Below are 21085 nucleotides of genomic sequence, written 5' to 3'. Positions count from 1 at the left end.
GAGTGTTTGCATAGTGCACACACATTAAGTGTGATTCTCAGCCTTATAAGAACAGTTACAAAACCCAGACACTATTGTGGATGCCCATAAGTGCTTGCTGACTGGAGCCGGATATAGCTATCACCTGGGAGGCTCTGCTAATACAGAGGGGACACTCTCAGTCAGGCACTGAACTGAGCACAGGGTCCTCAGTGGAGGAGTTAGAGAAAGGACCCAAGGAGCTGAAGGGGTTTGCAGCGCCATAGGAGGAACAAGGATATGAGCCACTCAGGACTCCCAGAGCTCCCAGGGACAAAGACATCAACCAGATAGCACACATGGTGTTACCCATGGCTCCAGATGCATAGGTTGCAGAGGATGGCCTTGTTGGACATCAAAGGGAGGGGAGGCCCCTGGTCCTGGAAAGCTCATGTAGCAGTGTAGAGGAATACCAGGACAGGGAAGCAGGAGTGGGTTGACTGGGGAGCAGGGGGAGGGGAGATGGCTTATGGGACTTTCTGGGGGGGCGGAACCAGGAAGGAGGAAATCATTTGAAATGTAAATAAAGAATATATCCAATAAAAAAATAAAATAAAATGATAAAAAAAATGAAATTATAGGAACTGTCACCACTGGCATAATACTACATGCCCTTAATCCCAAGGTTCTGGAGGCAGAGGCAGGCTATATGTGCAGTAGGTGATGTGTATTGCTAGACATCACCTCTTGGGAAATTATTATGGGTTGTTTCTGAAGCAAATAGCAATCCTGGCTTCTCTTTGACCCTGTCAGATGCACCAGACAGTGTTTAGAAATGAAAAAAGTGAACTTGATTCTTTTTCTTGGTGTTACTGACAATGTGGCAGTCAGTGACAATCCCTTCCGTTGCTGCATGCCTTTTGTCTGATGATTAGTTGAGGAATTATACTTTAAGTTAATTATTTTTCATTTCTTGGAAAAACCTTTCCAATGCATTTTTTATTAACTATCATTTTCATAAATTTCAATTCCTGTATAGTTTATCAAGCAACTATTGTCAGACTAGTAACAGTCATAACTTGTGTCTCAGTGAGACTGCAAAGGTATCTGTAAATGTTTGGTAATGCTTGGTGTCCCATTTATACATACTGGTCATTTTTAAAGAGCATTTGAGAATTTTTATTTCCTACGGCAAACTTCTTTTTTTTAAATTAGATATATTCTTTATTTACATTTCAAATGTTGTCCCCTTTCCTGGTTCCCCAGAACGTTCTCTATTCTTATCATGTATTTATTATACACCAGAGAGTTTCACATTTATTTCCTTGCTTTTTATTTTTCAGCTCCCCTTTCCTCTTCTTCCTCCCTCAACCTCTTTTCATTATTAGAGAATTATATATGCTATGCAAGTGTTCTTCCATCAAGTTACAGACCCCTTGAAGAAAACCTTTGGTTTTTAAACTTGAAGACATAGTGAACTTACTATGTACTCTGGTCTAAAACTTAAGATCCTCTTGCCTCAGCTTTTCAAGTAGTTGCTTCTATAGGTGATTGCCACCATATCTGATTGCTTTATTTTTTCTTGTTGAAAGCATATTATTTCTGAACCAATAACTTTAAAAAAGTCTGATAAGAGATTACTTCAATGACTGAAAAGAATCTACTATGGTATCATCAACAAGGTTTCCTTCCACCTAATGAAAGAAAGAGCTAAAAAAGAAAAAACAAAACCAACCAACCAAACCAGCCATACAGTAGGGTAGGGAATATATTAGCATCACTATAGAAGTGCAATGCACATCCAGGGACCCTGTTTAAAGAATTGCTTTCTTTGCATAGACACTATTAGGGTTGTCAACAAAATCTAGGTCAATGGGACACGTAAGAATACAGAAAAATTCTTGAAAGCAATACCCATGTCTTTAATGCAGAAGAAGATGTAAATACTCTAATTTGGTACAGGCAGGCCAATAAGAATATTTTAACTCTTGGAGAAGTTCTAATACAGCAATTACTATCAAACAATGGCTGCAAGGACACAAAAGACTTTCTTTTCATATTTCTGAATATTTACCAGCTAACCAATTTGTCCATTAAGTTCAAAACAGTGATTTAGAAAGTGTGAAGTGTGCCATCAGATGGGGAGGCTTCCTGTGGAATTGCTCATGGTGTGACTATACCCTTACAATGCTCCAGCAGGGAGCTGAAGGCCTAGCTCCCCAGCACCCAGAGCACCGCAGCTCCCTCTACTGCTCACCTGTGGCTCTACCTTTCTTGCCTTTAGTAAGGATGTGTGAGGATTCGGAACTAACTGCATAAAGTCATCTGGAGGGGACACTAACACCTGCCATTGTCATCAAGTCAGACATGTCTTGGCTCACTTCTCTCTAAAAGATACTATTTGCCCCTTATCTTTTATCATTCATCTGTGAAAATACATGATCCTCACTAAATATAATGTTCATTAATAAAAATACATTAACAGTTAAAATACGAATTTCTGGGACATGGTGGTGCACAGCTTTAATTCTAGTATTCAGGAGGCAGAGGCAAGATCTCTGTAAATGCAAGGCCTACCTGGTCTACACAGTAAATATTAGGCCAGCCAGGGCTACATGGGTCTCATTCTCAAAAAACAAAAGCCAACCAAACAAAATCGACCTTTTCCATGTGTATGCTGTTGTTTTATTCCTGTGCCAAAGCAATTTCTTCCTCATTTCACCCATCCAGTATACTCTACAAAGTGGCAGCCAAGTTAAGACATTTTAAAAGATTTATTTTATTTTATATGTGTGAGTATTTTCTTGTATACATGGTATATATACCATGCATGTGCCTCGTGGTCAGTAGAGTTTAGAAGAAGGTACTGGATCCTGTGAAACTGGTGTTACAGATAGATAGTTATTATGATCTTCCTCATGGGTGCTGGAAACTGAACTCAGTTTCTTTTCAAGTGCTTAACCTCTGAGCCTTGTTTCCTAGCCCCTTGCAATCTATTTTAATATAATTTTAAAACCATAAGTTACAATAAGAAGTTTTTATAAACTTTCAAAAAAAAAAGCTAATAATAATCTCAAAAACACAGATAATAGGCTGGAGAGATGGCTTAGTAGTTAAGAATAGTGATCCTCTTGTAGAGCATCTTCCCAGGACCCATGGTGGAAGGCACACAACCTCCTGTACTTCAGTTCTAGGGAGACCTGATGCCTCCACATTCACACACACACACACACACACACACACACACACACACACACACACGGTATACAAGATGCACACACACACATGCATGCACACACATTCTCTTAAAAATATAAATAAACCTTTAAAAACATAGGCAAAAGAACACGTGAACTTTTAGTTTATAATGAGTAAAATTGTTCTGCTGAAAAAAATAGGAATACACCCACTATTGATAGCCTTTGTTATATTCTGGTGTGTTACTGCCCATTTACCATAGGTCAGAAATTGTGCTAAGTCAGCTGAAATCATGAGGAAAGTAAGACTTACACATATGTGTACAGATACATAAGTACTATAGCAAAATGTTTTCAGGCAGTGTGAGCAGGAAGTTTGCTTAATGGAGAAATTATTTTAATTTTTATTTTTTGCCCCCCCAAGATCATTTAAGTCATAATGAAAAAGTATATTAGGTAGAAAATAGCAGCGGTACATATTCTAGGAGCTTTAGAAAATGAGCACTTATAGAGGATGAATTTGGCTTAGCTGAACAAATACAGGGTTGAAGTATGAGGCATTTTGACAAAGCTATAGTTAGAACTATGAGGCTGGGAGAGCAGGGTAAAAAGGACAGTTTAAAGGTGATCATCCAAATGTACATCAGCCACAGCAGGCAGAGAAGCACTGTAGCCTTCAGCACGCCTACTGTGCTGTGGACAGTAATGGCGTTGTTAGCTCCCACCCAGCTACGGCTTTCTGAGCTGCTACTAGAGATGACAGGCAGGCTGCTTAGTGCCTCATTGGATAGTTTTATTTAATCCTTACATTAATCTTGAGTTTGGTACTATAATTATCTCTTTCTTAGAGATTAAATTAAGGATAGTCCATATTTATTGATGTTATCTTCTAAGAAAATGCTTTACAAAGGACAGTAAATACATAAAATTAGGTAGTTTTTCAAGAAACTCATTTTCTTTTAACAGGAAATGGCAGCACTATTGATGGGACCCCCCTAAGGAGCTTTACAATGTCCTATCATAATGAAGGGAGCTGCATTAGTGGAGCCAATCAATTACCATTCATTTAGCTTTGGCTCTCACACTTGTGCAACAGGTCCTTTACATCTGAGCTGTAGAAGTGCAGGCTAACAAACTGCGACTAATTGAAGAATTGTCATTGAATTTAGTAATCTGTCTGATAAAGATGAACAAAGCCAATTCTGGCATTTAAGAAAAAGTCAATCTAAACAGATTGAGAAAAACCAAATAATATTGGTTGTGATAGGAAAGTGTATTAAGCTTAGGTGTAAAGTATTCTTTAAATATGTCATTTAACTATATAGTATTTCTTATACTGTGTATCTCAGAATATCACATATATTATATATAGATACATATAAAGCCCTGGTTACAAATCACAAGAATTGTAGTACTGGCTGGGCCCGGTGGCACATGCCTTTAATCTTAGCACTTGAGAGACTGAGGCAGATGAATTTCTGTGAGTTCAAGACTAGATCTTGTCTATACAGTGAGTTCCAGGGAAGTCAGGGCTACACAGAGAGACCCTGTCTCAAAAACCAAAAACAACAATAACAAAAAGGAATTAGAGCACGCACGTCACATTCCATCTACTCAAATCCTATTCATCGAGATCCAGATTTTCTACATATTCTTTCCTGATTTTATTCCATACTAATTTCTTCCTCCATGGAACTCATATACCAATTTGTTTGGAACCTTACTTGCATTATAATCATTACTATCTGTATTCTTCCTTATTAAATGTTACCTTTATAAGTACCACCTGAATGCTTGCATCAATTCAAAATCTTTGCTAATGCAGTATAAATGATGTGTGTATATACATATATATGGGCACAGCTTGATGTATGTGTATATATAATATACACAAACATACACACATTCACATATACCATTTCCTTTTGCGATAGTCTTGCTATTACTGCCCAGGCGGCCTCACACTCACACTCCTCCTGTCTCAGTTACCCTCATGCTAGAACTTATAGGCATGTGCCACTAGCCCTGGCTTTCAATAAAGAGACTTGAGTCTGGCACCACAGACCTGGCCATCTTGACATCCTAGTAAATGTATCTTAAAGAAGAAAAAAACCTACAGATGTATTTTTGACTTCTTAATAAGTATACTTCATCATATATCAACATTTATGGTTTGTGTTCTTTTATCAAATTATATAAGAGAAACAATTAAGATGTAAAACAAATCAGAATACGTCCATGATATGATGTGCCAACTTAGCTGGGTCAAGGGCACAAACTGGTGTTTGGTTCTTATTTTTATCTAGATGTGATTATTTAATGAAATCAGTATACCTGAGTAAAGTCCGTTACCCACATTCCACAGGGGGATGCATCCAGTCAAAGGCTTTTGAGAAAAACCTGAAGGTCACTTGAGAAAGAAAGGATTCTACTGCTAGTTGTCTTAAGACTGACAGCAACATCAGCTCTTCCTAGGACTACAGACTTGGTACTTACCAGTCCCCACAGATGGGGAAGCCAGTTTCTTAAAGTACAGTTTTCTTATTATTTATGCAACATTTACATTGTACTAGTAATCATAAGCAATTTAAGGATGCTTAACATATGAAGGAATTTTATGTGGGTTACATGAAAATGTGTGAGTTAGTGAAAAGGACTGAACCATTTGTAGATTTTGTATCCTCAGGAACTAATCCCCCATGGGTACAGAGAGGATGACTTATTTCATCTTACAAGTTTTGTTTCTCTGGATTTATTAATATGATTATATACTATAAATTCTGAAAATTCCTACATGTAAATCTCAGACTGAAACAGAAAGATCACAAACAATGGCAGCATTATACTAAACATATGTGCCTTTCAAGGCATAGTGAAACTTCCTTAAGGGTCAAACACTTTTACTTAAAGAATAGAGTTAAAACTGGCAAGACCATGGCATAAAAGCTTTAGAAGACCATAAAATAAAAGTGTTTATTACCATTGTAAAATCCTAAACTAAGCAACCAAATAAACTGAAACTCTTTCTAGGTTGCTAATAAAATGATGGCCTAAGATCAAACCTGAAACACTGCTTTGGCCCCACAGCTACCCAGGCTGCCTGGTTGGCCTCCCGAGTGTGGCAGTTCAATTCTAATTGCAGGATCAAACCAACAAATAGAGCTTAGGAGACAAAAGTCCATAGCTGACAAAATCAGAGGTTGCATGAAAATGCTTTTCAAGTTCAAGTAATGTAAGAAACAACAAGTGAAGTGAGGGAGAGGTTTCAAAGCTTGAAAGACAGTCATCAATACTGACAGATTACTGTAATTCTGGTTGCTAGCACGATCGATTTGGGCAGCATATGACAATCAATACTGTCCTCATTTTCTGAACAACATTAGATTCATAGTTACAGAAGATGTTCCTAGGATAAAATTTAAACTCCATTTAATGATCATAAATAGCACAATTTATGCTATGGAATCTTAGGCATAAGAGAACTGGTGCATAAGATAACTGAACGAGCAGTATAATTATATAAATACAATTGAGTTTATTATATTCACTTTTTTATTTCTTTGATAAGGATTAAAACACTAACTCTGGTGGTTTTCAAAACCAACTTCTATTTCAATTCCTAGTATAATTCATGTTAAGCATATTGATTTATTTTAGAATATACAATTTTCTCCTCACTGAAAATCTAAAGTCAAAAACATACATTGTAAAATTTGACACATTTCTGAAATCAGTATGTTACTTAAAATTAAAACATATATTCCTATTCTTTAATACCTTTAAATATAAGTATCCAGTTGTAATTTATTATATAAGCCTTGTTAAAATCAAGTAAACAAGTCATTTCCCCATAACATTCCTTCTTGCCTCTCGTCACTCATTTATACATTTGAGATCTGGTCATGCTATGCTGCGGTTTTTCTTGAATTCTTGATCTGAAGTGATCCACTCTCTTTGCCTTTATAGCTTTGGATGTAGGAGCACCAATATAGAATATTCTATAGAATATAGATTATGTTGTGCATTTTGCAAAAGATAATATATTCTTCAGATTAATGAAAAATAGGAATATCTATTATTACTTCTCTTGATATATATGGAGAATTTTTCAGGAACCCCCATGGATAATAAAAATCTGTGGACACTCAAGTCCCCTTTGTATAATGGTAAAGTATTTATATATAATCAATCTCTATATTACTTATAGTAATAAATATACAAATATAAGTACCATATTAGTAATTGTTACAGGGACAAGGAAAAAAAGTCTCTTGATTTCCTAAGTATTTTTCAAACACCTAACCCTAACCCACACAGCTAGCTGAACTTTTCAAATGTGGAGCCTTGGATATGGAGGGCTGAGTACTCTTAAATGGTATGAAAAACAATTTCCTACACTGTAGAGAGGTTTGTCTGGCCTGTGTCATATTTTCACTCTTCTTTTTTACATTAAAATGTCAAGTGTGTCTGTGTGTGTACATGTGTCAGTCCATGTGCATGAGTATGAGAAGAGGCTAGAAGCACCATGGAGTTCAAATTACAGATGCTTGTGAGCTGTATGACATGGAGTCCAGCTGATGTAGTCTACACAGCAGTACGTGATCCTAACTGCTGAGCCATCTCTCCAGCCCTAGTCTAAATATTCTACAAGCAATTTTGTTGGTAAGAACTGTTCAGATTTGCTATTTTAAAAACAGTGTTCATTTCTACTATTTTCATTGAAAATATTTCTTTTCATCCTACAATATTCTCTAATGTGGCAACCATTATCTCAATATGATTAAATATTTAAAAAAAGCATAAAGTAGGCCTGAGAATTCATCTCAAGCAGCTAATCAGCCCAATATAAAAACTCAATTAAGCAATTTCTTAGTCTTGGGTAGAGATGTTTTATATCAATTGTAACATTTCTAAGTAATTACATAAAATCTCATTTAGCACTCCCATTAATGCCTAGACAATACCAGAATCTTTTTACAGAAAAAACATGAGATTCAAGGATTCTCTGACTTGGGCTAAGATTACGACTTGGTGGTAGAGTGACTGTCTAGCATGAGCAAGGCCTGGGTTTAACTCCAGAGACTGAAGAGAAGGAAAAAAACCAAACCTGGTTCTGTAGCATGACCACTGGGTAGCCATCATCACTAAGTTCATTTCCTAGGGAAGCATACCAAGTTCAGGGAGCTTCAGGGATATGCTGAGGGCAATGCGGCTCCAGAGGAGAAGCAGCACCAGCCAGCCAGGCTAGCTCCAGAAGCCATGTTCCTGAGCACTTCACATCTTCACATACCTTCATGACTCACCTTATACTGCTCCATGGTTAGAAAGTTTTTAATCTCATCCATCTCATTATTTACCATTTTAAGACTGGTTCAATTTTCATTTTTCTCATGAATGCTTTTGGACACTAACTTCCAGCTGACTGGTCGGCCCCTTATTAGTATATACTGCACACTCCTCTTTTAAAACAATGTAGTAAAAACACTATGTTTTTCCATGGAGATTGAATTATTTTCAATGATTGTTTGGATTATTTCTACACAGCCAGAATAGCACAGAGCTTGACATATAATGGCATTCTAATTAACTAAGCCAAAGATTAATATTTATTAAAAATATATACGGAAACATACCACTCAAGTATCACAATTACTCAATCACTAGTGAGGGACTCTGCCATCCACTTATCAACAAACAGAAGCTCTAGTCTTAATACAGAAGAAACATTCACCCTTGTGTAAAGTAGATGTATGCTAGTATACTAACCACACAGCTAAAAAGGATACAAGTTTTGATACAATGGAATCAGTGATTTTAGAGCTCGGCTAGCATTTATTGCTGTGGATCGAACCATAATGGGCAGAACTTTTCCATTTACAATAGCACCATCAAAAAGTGGACCAAAGAAGGGAACCTGATGGAGAGATCAGAACATAATTTTACAGTTAAACTATAGAAAGACTATAATGAAAACAATCACGATCTTCTACACACAAATGTGTTCTTGCTTCCCCTTTGGTTTACTTCAAGTAAAAATATTATTCAAGTTCAATTCTTGACGTGATGAATCACTCATACTAGGACAACAGACAAAAACGCCCCAGGTCAATAAGATGTCCATTCAAAAGGACTATATGCTTTGTATAACTAAGTAATTTATATACTTTGCCAATTTCCAAAGTTTTTCTATGTTTTTCCTAGGATTTTGTCACAGTGACAAAAAGCAAACTTAACACAAGCACAGAACCTAAAATGGGTTTGGGTAAGCTAATTATAAAACAAAATCTATGCTTTGATAATTAACTGTCACCCTATCAGTTGACAGCAGAGCTGTGAATATATATAGGTTAGTGGTAGAGTGCTAACCCAGCTATGTGTAAGCACCAATACTTGCAAAACAAAACAAAACAAAACAAAAAAACCAAGCAAAAAAACCCCCAACAAAACAGACCTGCTTAAAAATGGCAGACACAAATGGTGGTTCAAGTCAAGATAATTACCCAAGGATGATAGTATTTTAGGCGTTGTGGTTAGATTAAACTTCAATTTTGTTTTTTGTTTTTAAAAAGTTTTAAAAATATAAAAAGGTAAGAAAGTACTTAGTGTGTAGGCTGCAGAAAATTATGCTGTACCCTGTTAACTTCTATTAAGTTGACTTCTGGTTTACTAAACAAACAAACAAACAAACAAACCCCCAACATTATTTTTGAAATAGTTGTTGAAATCCTGTGGTATGTCTAAGCTATCCAACCGTAGGAGAGGTCACATCTTAACAGTCAAAATTTGTTTGTAGGTATTTCATTTAAAAAATGAAAAATTTAAAATTATTTAAAAAATATTTTCAGTGTTCTAAGATAGGATCTCATTAAGTAGCACTGGCTGGCTTGGGATTTGCTAAATAGATCAGACTGGTCTTGTACCTGTGGCAATCATCTTGCCACAGCCCTGCTGAGATTACAACTGTGCCTTGCTAATACCTGCCTGCTTCTTACTGGGTCTTTCAGAAAACTGTAATTGTTGTCTACTTTAATAAAAGCGGAGCGAAGTACAAGGAACTTTCACTCAGGCACTGCCTAGCTGTCTCCTTAGGTAGTGGGTTAGTTCCTTCTACACTATGTTTAAGAATCTACACAGCTACAGTTGGTTGCATTTCCCTCCCTTTCCCACAACTGCAAATCTATTACTTAAGACAGAAGCTAAGAAGTTCTCACCTCTGGTTTTTTCATGATCTGGATACTGAACATGTGGTTTTTCATTGGATATATTACAATGAGGACATCACCAAACTCTGTAGGAATAATTCCTCTTCTGTAGTCTCTAGTATGTTCTGACCAAACAATATGTACTTCATCATTTCCTAGATGTCTCAACTGGAAAATCAAGGAAACAGATTATAGCACTTTATAAAAACCATGTGAGCACAGTTATACAATAGTGACATCAAACCAGAAGGGAAATGGCTGATCATTTTAGTGACACATAAAATAACAACACTTAACACCATCAAGGAACAACACAAGACAACTAGGCATTTTTAACGCCCACAGAAAGACAGGAAGAACTTAGAAGAGTCACAGCACAACTCTTTTAAACTGGCAACTGTACCAACACAATTCCATTCCCAAAGGTTAGTTTAAGAGGAGCTGATTTGAGATTCTCCTGATTTGATATTCCTTCTGTAGCACCAATGAGTAGTAAGGTGGCCCAGAGAAGGCAGTCAGAAAACAGACAGACAGACAGACAGACAGGCAACTTGTAAAGATTATAATCACTTATTGAGCAAGAGAGAGATGGTTGTTTTTGGTCTAACAAGTTTTAGTACCCCTTCCACAATGAAACATAAAATCCTCCAAATAGATGTCTTGATATTTATTGGGACCTAAAGAATGTTACTTAGATATTTGTGCTATTTACAAAGGTGTTTCTGGCGATCTTGAGAGAGTTCTGTTATGATAATTAAAACTGTAAGAAAGGAAGGATTTAAAAGTTGTTTTAATAACTTGTTTAAAAATGAATTTACTGTATATTATTGATTTTTCTTCATGTAAATTATGGTATAAACCTCAATTTTATTATACAGCTTCATTATCTAGCGTATCTATAGACTCTGTACGTGGAACACGTGAGTGCATGTCTGGTGGACACTTTACACTTGCTCGGCAGCACTCCCAGGTAACTGCACACACTGGCTGGCTGTGAATGCTTAGACAATGAAAGAAGGATAAGGTTGTTCTGAGCTTGGGTATGAACAATTTCTAGTTATTATAGATGCAATTTCTGGGTTAAATCTATATGGTAGATTAAAAAACTTAATGTCTGACTAAAACAAAAAGAGGCATTAAGTTCAATTTTTTTTAAAGGATCTTTTTACTTACTCCTCAGCCCTGGAATTAACTTCTTACACCTGTGTATAACATATAGGAATGAAATAAATGCAGACTTCACTTCATGCCATTTTTAAAAAGCAAAAAAGAGATTACACATCCTAGAAAAGCCATGGCCCTATAATTTCATTTTTTAATCAAAATACTTTAAAAATATCCTTCCTATACAGCCGTCCCCATGTGTCAGCTTCCCTAATAGGTTTATGTTAACTGAATACAAAAGAAATGTGAAATAAATTTAACCAGGAGGGATGATCCAATCTAATTTTGATACATTAATGTCATATGCTGTACATGTTACAATAGCAGCCAGATCTAATACTAAGCTCCAGGCTATACTGAGATTTCTAAATGGCAGATTGTTCTAAGTGATATCAAGTATAATTGAAGTAATAAATGATAGTAAAAGCTGAGCACACTGTCAGGAAGAATTTAAGTATTTACTTTTTAAAATTAAATGAGTTAGGTTAGGAAAGACAAGACAACTGAAATAATGCAGGTCTCAATTTACAGAAAATTCCTTTTATTTATCTGCTACATTAACCCTTGAACTCCTGCCAAAATTATCTATAATTTCTAGTGCCACTTATCTAAAGAAATCAGAACAAGGCAACTATATTATTATCTTTTATCCAAAGTTGTCTTCAAATATCTTCCACATAGTATTTAAGGTCTGTGAGAAGTTTAAAAGAACACATTTTTTGGTCAAAATATAATTTTTTTTTTGTATAGAACCATGTGCATCAACAAATCATTCTACATGTGTTTGATATTTGAAGAAAAAACTTCCATGAAAATCCTTTATTATTTAGATTCCAATGCTAAAAATATAGTTGTTTAGGCTATCATATGACATTTTTATAATTTTAAAACCTGAAGTATTATGATTAAACAGAAATTGAGATGTTGTTAATCATTTCTGTGTATTTTGGAAAATTTTGAAAGACCAGTGAAAGATGACTTTCTAGTGATCAAAAGGTAACAGAAGTCATAATGCCAGTAATAAAAGCAAATCAGCAAACAGATTTGCTGTATCTAAATTTGGTACAGATACTTTATATACTATTTTATATTTATTTATTTCTTACCTCTTAAGGACTTAAAAGATAAGTTTTATGCATACCCAGTAAGTTTTCCTGTACTCTAAATTTCTCAAAGGAGTGCCTTTCTTTTCTTCTGTCTGCCTGTCTGTCTTCCTCCCTCCTTTTCTTTTCCTTCCTTTCCTTTTTGTTTGTTTGGTATTTTGAGACAGGGTTTTTCTGTATAGCTTTGACTATCCTGAAACTTAATGTAGACTAGGGTGGCCTCAAACACAGAGATTCTGCCTTTGCTGCCTAAGTGCTTGTACTGAAGCATATATGTTTTTGAACACATGTGCAAGCCAGTTTTTGAACGAGCACTTGAGGCTGCTGTGTATATGGTCTATACAAAGACTGGTAACCAAAGTACTCTTCTAATGTCACTTCAGCTGTTACTGACGTCACTCTGGAATCTAAACTGTGTAATTTAGGATACAGATGACTAGTATTAGTTTGTGAAGAAAATAAAATGTAATTTAGCATGTATAAACTCTAGTTCTTCATCCATTATAGAACGTTAATATTGAAAGATATCCTAAAGGAGGAATTTCACACCCACTGTGCTAGCCAAAGGGGTAGATACCAGGTCTCTGCTCAAATTCTTTCAAAAGTTATGGAGTGTAAGTGCTCACAATAGCCCATCTACCTTTAATGAACACAAATCATCATAACATTATTTAGATGAAGCAAACCCTACCTTCTGGACACTAGTTCTTGCAAATCAGTCTTACCAAAAGAATCCAACATATATTCTATAAGTTATCTTCAGGTATTTGAAGATCAGTTTAATATCTTTACTTTTCTTTTTTTCAGGTCAAAGTATCATTTTCCTGGATTATATTCTCAGTTTACTGATGCTTTTATTAAACCACAATGTCTGGAACAGAACATCAATATATGCTCTAATATGGCAAACTCATTAATGGGACTATTTCTTCCTTTGTTACTAAATTATTTTCTGAAACTTTATGGTATCATAAACAGCTAGTCAATTCAAACTTTCCTTGCTAAGTTCTTTTTAACAACCTTTAAAATTTCCAGATTAAAAAAAATATTTAGTTTGTATTGTGTGTATGTGTATGGTTGTGGGGTGTGTATGTGTGTGTGTGTGTGTGTGTGTCTGTGTGTGTGTGTAGGCTTGGCAGAAAGTTTTTATACCCACTTAGCCACTTGCAAAGTTCTTTTAATCAGGTAATAATCAATTGCTCAATTTAAAGAGAGGATTTCACACTTATCCTTATTAAATTTTATATGACCAAGTCTAGGTTTTCTTTAAGCTTGTTAAGGTTTATTGTTAGCCAGATTCTGCTATTCAGTTTTCCGGCTCATTCTTTTCCAGATTAGGGCTATCATTAAATTAAAATTCTTACATCTTCAATAAAGTTCTGAACAAAAATGTCAAATGGTTTACGTAAGAGAGTAATTATAGATTTTCATTCTGCTTAAAAAAGATACCTTTCATTTATTAAGGTTATTTACTGCATACTACTTATTGGGGGCATACTATTCTATACGTTCTGTGATAATTCACTTAATTATAAGACAAGTGCAATTAGTATTACTAATTTTCTAAATAAACAACTGAAACTTAAAAGGATGAAGTAGTTTGGCTAAGACAAAACAAACTATTCAAATCCAGGCAATCGGGTCCCAGAACCCCACTTGGCAATACTGCTTCTTGCTATATGTGTTTGTGTTCTGAATCTGATTATGCAATTAGTCATCATCATACATACCAGACTAATAAGACCACACTGCTTCAAGTTACACACACACACACACACACACACACACACACACACACACACACACAAACACACACACAAATTTCACACCGTCTATGGTTGGCCCTCATCTCCTAATGCTATTAACACAAATTCATTCTGATGTGATTAGTTGTGCTGAACTTACTACAGTGGCTTCTAGTGACCACTGCCTCATTATCTAAGTGCTCATAGCCATCTGCTTAACAATCCTATTTTGCTGAAGTTCATGAATGTTGGTATTTTCAGAGGGATGGCTTGCTCTGTACCCCTTTGTAAAATCAAGTATTTGCTGCTGTTACAGACCAGATGCATCCTCCTAAAGCTTTGCTGAGATGCTAGCCCTGGCTGAGATGATATTAAGAATTTAAGTCCTACTAGGTAGGGACTTTGGGAGGTGATTAGGTCATTTTTAAGGGGGGTAGTATCTATCTATCTATCTATCTATCTATCCTCTATCTATAAGACTCCAGAGTGCTTGCTTGTCACTTTTAACAAATGGGGTTATTGTGAGAAGCTCAATCATCTGTGAACAGGTTAGTGGCTCCCCAACAGACACTGGATCTGCCAGTCTCTTGATCTCACCAGCCACTATACATTTCTAGTCTCAGGCATTTGTTATAGGAGTTTAAAAGAATGAAGATACTCACTCTATAGTAGCACAACACATTCATCTTATCAATAAGGAATCTTTACTTCCTTAGTGTCATAAAATGTAAAAATCATCTAAAGTAACTATTTTTGTCTCATAAGCTAGCTTGAGTGGAGCAGACTGAAAGTAAGGCCATCCAGAGACTGCCCCACCTGGGATTCATCCCATATGCATATACCAAACCCAGACACTATTGTGGATGCCAACAAGTGCTTGCTAACTGGAGCCTGATATAGCTGTCTCCTAAGAGGCTCTGCCAGAACCTGACCAATACAGATGTGGATGCTCACAGACAACCATTGGACTGAGCACAGGGTCCCTAATGAAGGAGTTAGGGGAAGGACTGTAGGAGCTGAAGGGGTTTGCAGTTCCATAGGAAGAACAACAATATCAACCAACCAGACCGCCCCAGAGCTCCCAGGGACTAAACCACCAACCAAAGAGTACACATGGAGGGACCCTTGGCTCCAGTTGCATATGTAATAGAGGATCTACATCTCTGGCATCAGTGGGAGGGGAGGCCCTTGGTCCTGTGAAGGCTTGATGCCCCAGTGAGGTGGGAGTGGGGTGGGTAGGTAGGGGAGCACCCTCATAGAAGCAGGGGAGGAGGGTGAGATAGGGGGTTTTCGGGAAACCAGGAAAGGAGATAACATTTGAGATGTACATAAATAGGGCTGGAGAGATGGCTCAGTGGTTAAGAGCACTGACTGCTCTTCCAAAGGTCCCGAGTTCAAATTCCAGCAACCACATGATGGCTCACAACCATCCTTAATGAGATCTGATGCCCTCTTCTGGCGTGTCTGAAGACAGCTACAGTGTACTTACATATAATAAATAAATCTTTAAAAAAATAAGTAAAATAACCAATAAAAAAAAAAAAGAAAAAAGTTAGCTGTCTGTGACTTAAAAAGCAGGTATCCACTGATTATACACTCTGAATCAAATTTTGAGTATTCTCTGATTCTATTGGTTCTGGCACTACACGTCTAACAAACTATTCATTTTAGAAAGGTATTACTTTTGTTGTACTTTTCCTATCTCACAGCTGCACTAGGTTAGATATTACATTGCATACTTGAACTACTTCATGAATTCTTAAAAGATCCTTTATTAATCCCTCTTTTCAATCTACCTTCTTTCATTCATTACTAGATATGCACTGAAAGCTGTCTGGATGCACTGCACTAGCTTTTGCAGATGCTCCTAGGAAGACTGATAGATATGATCTCTGACCTCAAAACCTTGCATTCTGTGAAAAAGACACAGTAAAATAACCAAGCAAACAGTAAATAAGTTACAGACAATGTAACTGAATACAAATAGCAAAGGACACAACCTATTCAGAGAAGTGTTTGGAATATTGTCTGTAACTTACTGCTTGCTTGGTTATTTTATTGTGTTTTTTTTTTTTTCCCCTCACAGAACCCAAGGCTATATAGCCCAGGCTAGACTCAAAGTGATCTTCCTGTCACACAAGGCAATCTTCCTGTCTCAGAATCCTGAGTATCATACATAATTGTATAGCCCACATATTTTAATACCCTCATTTGCAATCTGGGTCATTATTATCAATTAAGAAAAGTTTCAGCACAGCCAGCATCCAGAGATGATCAGGACCACAGAGCTACATACCCAAATATGACTACAAGAGAGTGGGTCTTGGCTGCCATCTTTGCTCCTGTGACTGTGTAAGAGATTGGTAGGCAGGGATCACCAGAGTAGAGGATCTCTTGGGACACAACCCACCAGGACTCCACCTGCACCCAGGAACTTGGCAGCACCACAGCAATTTGTGCCAGGGGAAAGCAGGTCACCCAGGGTTGCTGAGATAGGCCTGCAGGCACACAGGAGGGGCAAGCACCAGACAGTGACAGCAGAAAACTGTGCATGACACTATGGGAGGACCCCGTTATACCACTCCTGGGCATATACCCAGAGAATTCCCCAGCATGTAACAAGGACACATGCTCTACTATGTTCATAGCAGCCCTATTTATAATAGCCAGAAGCTGGAAAGAATCCAGATGTCCCTCAACGGAGGAATGGATACAGAAAATGTGGTATATTTACACAATGGAGTACTATTCAGCCATTAAAAACAATGAATTCATGAAATTCTTAGACAAATGGATGAAACTGGAGGATATCATTCTGAGTGAGGTAACCCAATCACAAAAGAACACTGATGGTATGCACTCACTGATAAGTGGATATTAGCCTAGAAGCTTGGGATACCCAAGACACAATTCACATATCAAATGATGCCCAAGAAGAAGGAAGGAGTAGTCCCTGGTCTTGGAAAGGTTCAGTGCAGCGGTATAGGGGAATAACAGGACAGGGAAGTGGGAAGGGGTGGATTGGGGAAACAGGGGGGAGGGAAGAGGGCTTATAGGACTTTTGGGGAGGGGGAATGCAGGAAAGGGGAAATCATTTGAAATGTAAATAAAGAATATGTTGAATAAAAATATGCTTTAAAAAATTTAAGAAAAGATATTCGCTGCCTGCCAGAGCAGAAGAGCCTATCTCTGGGGGTGCAAACCACCAGGGGGCTGCCTGCACTCAGGATCTGAGCACATATGTGGTTTGTCTGCCAGACCTCTGGGCGTGGGGCCTGTGTCCTGCCTGGAGACCAGCAGAAGGAGAGAATTCCCGCAGCCATATTCGCTGCCTGCTGGAGCAGAAGAGCATCACTAGGTTCTGTATCACCCCAAGCTTTAGATCTCTGGGGGTACAAACCGCCAGGGGTCTGCCTGTACCCAAGAACTGAGCACATCACATCAGAACTCTGCCTCCAGCCAGTCAGTTACAAGAGACTCTCCGCCATCTTGGATCTTGGGCGCCAGAGAAATCAGACAGACTGAGGTATGTAAAAATAATCCGAGGCCAACATCGTGGGGGTCTAAGCCCGACGGGCATTGGCCTGCACCAGGCCCTGGGCTGTTCAGGGCGGGGGTGGGAGAGGGCATCGGTGTGCCAACCCAGCCAGGAGGTTGTTTGCAGATCTCATGCAGACTCTAAGAGAACACAAATGTCAGCCAAGACTACTATACCCAGCAAAACTCTCATTCACCATAGATGGAGAAACCAAGATATTCCATGACAAAACCAAATTTACACACTATCTTTCCACAAACCCAGCCCTACAAAGAATAATAAGAGGAAAACTCCAATACAAGGAGGGAAATGACACCCTGGAAAAAGCAAGATAGTTACCTTCTTTCATCAAACCAAAAAGAAGATAACCACTCAAATATAAAATTAACATCAAAAATGACAGGAAGTAATAATCAATATTCCTTAATATCTTAACATCAATGGACTCAACTCCCCAATAAAAAGACATAGACTAACAGACTGGATAAGGAAACAGGACCCTACATTTTGCTGCATACAGGAAACACACCTCAATGTCAAAGACAAAAACTACCTTAGAGTAAAAGGCTGGAAGACAATTTTACAAGCCAATGGTCTTGGAGTAGCCGAGTAGCCATTCTAATATCAGATAAAATTGACTTTCAACCTAAAATTATCAAAAGAGATACAGAAGGACACTTCTTGCTGGTCAAAGGAAAAATCCACCAAGAAGAACTTTCAATTCTGAACATCTATGCGTCAAATGCAAGGGCACCCTCATTCATAAAAGAAACTTTACTAAAGCTCAAAGCACACATTGCACCTAACACGATAATTGTGGGTGACTTCAACACTGCACTCTCCTCAATGGACCGATCAGGAAAACAGAAAATAAACAGGGACACAATAAAACTAATTGAAGCTTTGGACCAATTGGACTTGACTGATATTTACAGAACATTTCACCCTAAAACAAAAGAATATACCTTTTTCTCAGCACCTCATGATACCTTCTCCAAAATTGACCATATAATTGGTCATAAGACAGATCTCAACAAATATAAAAAGATTGAACTAATCCCATGCCTCCTATCGGATCACTATGGAGTAAAAGTGGTAATCAATAGCAACAAAAACAACAGAAAGCCCACATACACATGGAGGCTGAACAATACTCTACTCAATGACACCTTGGCCAAGAAGAAATAAAGAAAGAAATCAGAGACATTTTAGAATTTAATGAAAATAAAGGCCCAACATACCCAAATCTTAGGGACACAATGAAAGCAGTGCTAAGAGGAAAACTCATAGCCCTGAGTGCCTCCAAAAAGAAAATGGAGAGAGCATACACTAGCAGCTTAACGACACACCTGAAAGCCCTGGAACAAAAAGAAGCCAATTTACCCAGGAGGAGTAGAAGACAGGAAATCATCAAACTCCGGGCTGAAATCAATCAAGTGGAAACAAAGAGAACCATACAAAGAATCAACGAATCCAGTAGCTGGTTCTTTGAGAAAATCAACAAGGTAGATAAACCCTTAGCCAGACTGACCAAAGGGCACATAGAAAGTATCCAAATTAACAAAATTAGAAATGAAAAGGGGGATATAACAACAGAAACTGAGGAAATTCAAAAAATCATCAGATTCTGCTACAAAAGCCTATATTCAACACAACTGGAGAATCTGGAGGAAATGGACAATTTCCTAGACAGATACCAAATACCAAAATTAAATCAGGACCAAATAGATCATCTAAACAGTCCCATAACCCCTAAAGAAATAGAAGGGTCCATAGAAAGCCTTCTAACCAAAAAAAGCACAGGAGCAGATGGTTTCAGTGCAGAATTCTATCAGACCTTCAAAGAAGACCTAACACCAATACTCTTCAAACTATTCCACAAAATAGAAACAGAAGGAACACTACCCAATTCCTTCTACAAAGCCACAATTACGCTGATACCCAAACCACACAAAGATCCAACAAAGAAAGAAAACTTCAGACCAATTTCCCTTATGAACATCGATGCAAAAATACTCAATAAAATTCTTGCCAACCGAATCCAAGAACATATAAAAACTATCATCCACTATGATCAGGTAGGCTTTTTTCCAGGGATGCAGGGTTGGTTCAATATACAGAAATCCATCAATACAATCCACTACATAAACAAACTCAAAGAAAAAAATCACATGGTCATTTCATTGGATGCTGAAAAAGCATTTGACAAAATTCAGCATCCTTTCATGCTTAAAGTCTTGGAAAGAACAGGAATTCAAGGCCCATATCTAAACATAGTAAAAGCAATATACAGCAAACCAGTAGCCAGCATCAAAGTAAATGGAGAGAAACTTGAAGCAATCCCACTAAAATCAGGGACTAGACAGGGCTGCCCCCTTTCTCCTAATCTTTTTAATATTGTACTTGAGGTAGTAGCTCGGGCAATTAGACAACATAAGGAGGTCAAAGGGATACAAATTGGAAAGGAAGAAGTCAAACTATCATTATTTGCAGATGATATGATAGTCTACCTAAGTGACCCAAAAAACGCCAATAGAGAACTCCTACAGCTGATAAACAACTTCAGAAAAGTGGCAGGTTATAAAATCAACTCAAGCAAATCAGTGGTCTTCCTATACTCAAAGGATAAGCAGGCTGAGAAAGAAATTAGGGAAATGACACCCTTCACAATAGCCACAAACAGTATAACAGATTAATATAGTTAAAATGGCCATTTTGCCAAAAGCAATATACAGAGTCAATGCAATACCCATCAAAATCCCAACTCAATTCTTCATAGAGTTAGAAAGAGCAATTCTCAAATTCATCTGGAATAAAAAAAAAACCTAGGATAGCTAAAACTATTCTCAACAACAGAAGAAATTCTGGGGGAATCAGTATCCCTGACCTCAAGTAATAATACAGAGCAATAGTGTTAAAAACTGCATGGTATTGGTACAGTGACAGGCAGGCGGATCAATGGAATAGGATTGAAGATCCAGAAACGAACCCACACACTTATGGCTACTTGATCCTCAACAAAGGGGCTGAAAACATCCAATGGAAAAAAGATAGCCTTGTCAACAAATGGTGCTGGTTCAACTGGAGGTCAGCATGCAGAAGAATGCAAATTGATCCATCCTTGTCTCCTTGTACTAAGCTCAACTCCAGATGGATCAAGGACCTCCACATAAAGCCA

General features: G+C 37.4%; 1 protein-coding gene across 3 annotated transcripts in view; it reads right to left on the bottom strand.

The window, feature by feature from the left end:
• Ralgapa1 (Ral GTPase activating protein catalytic subunit alpha 1) overlaps nucleotides 1-21085 on the bottom strand; it is a 234562-nt gene that overhangs the window by 21138 nt on the left and 192339 nt on the right. For all 3 annotated transcript variants that reach the window (XM_052185821.1, XM_052185824.1, XM_052185823.1), the window contains exons 37-38: nucleotides 10367-10525; nucleotides 8942-9069 (exon numbers count right to left, since the gene is read on the bottom strand). In XM_052185821.1, coding sequence (XP_052041781.1) covers nucleotides 8942-9069; nucleotides 10367-10525 — 287 coding nt within the window. The remainder of the gene's footprint in view (nucleotides 1-8941; nucleotides 9070-10366; nucleotides 10526-21085) is intronic.

The sequence above is a fragment of the Apodemus sylvaticus genome, chromosome 6 (assembly GCF_947179515.1).
Source record: "Apodemus sylvaticus chromosome 6, mApoSyl1.1, whole genome shotgun sequence".
Classification (NCBI taxonomy): Eukaryota; Metazoa; Chordata; class Mammalia; order Rodentia; family Muridae; genus Apodemus; species Apodemus sylvaticus.
This window is presented reverse-complemented; position numbering and strand designations above follow the sequence as displayed.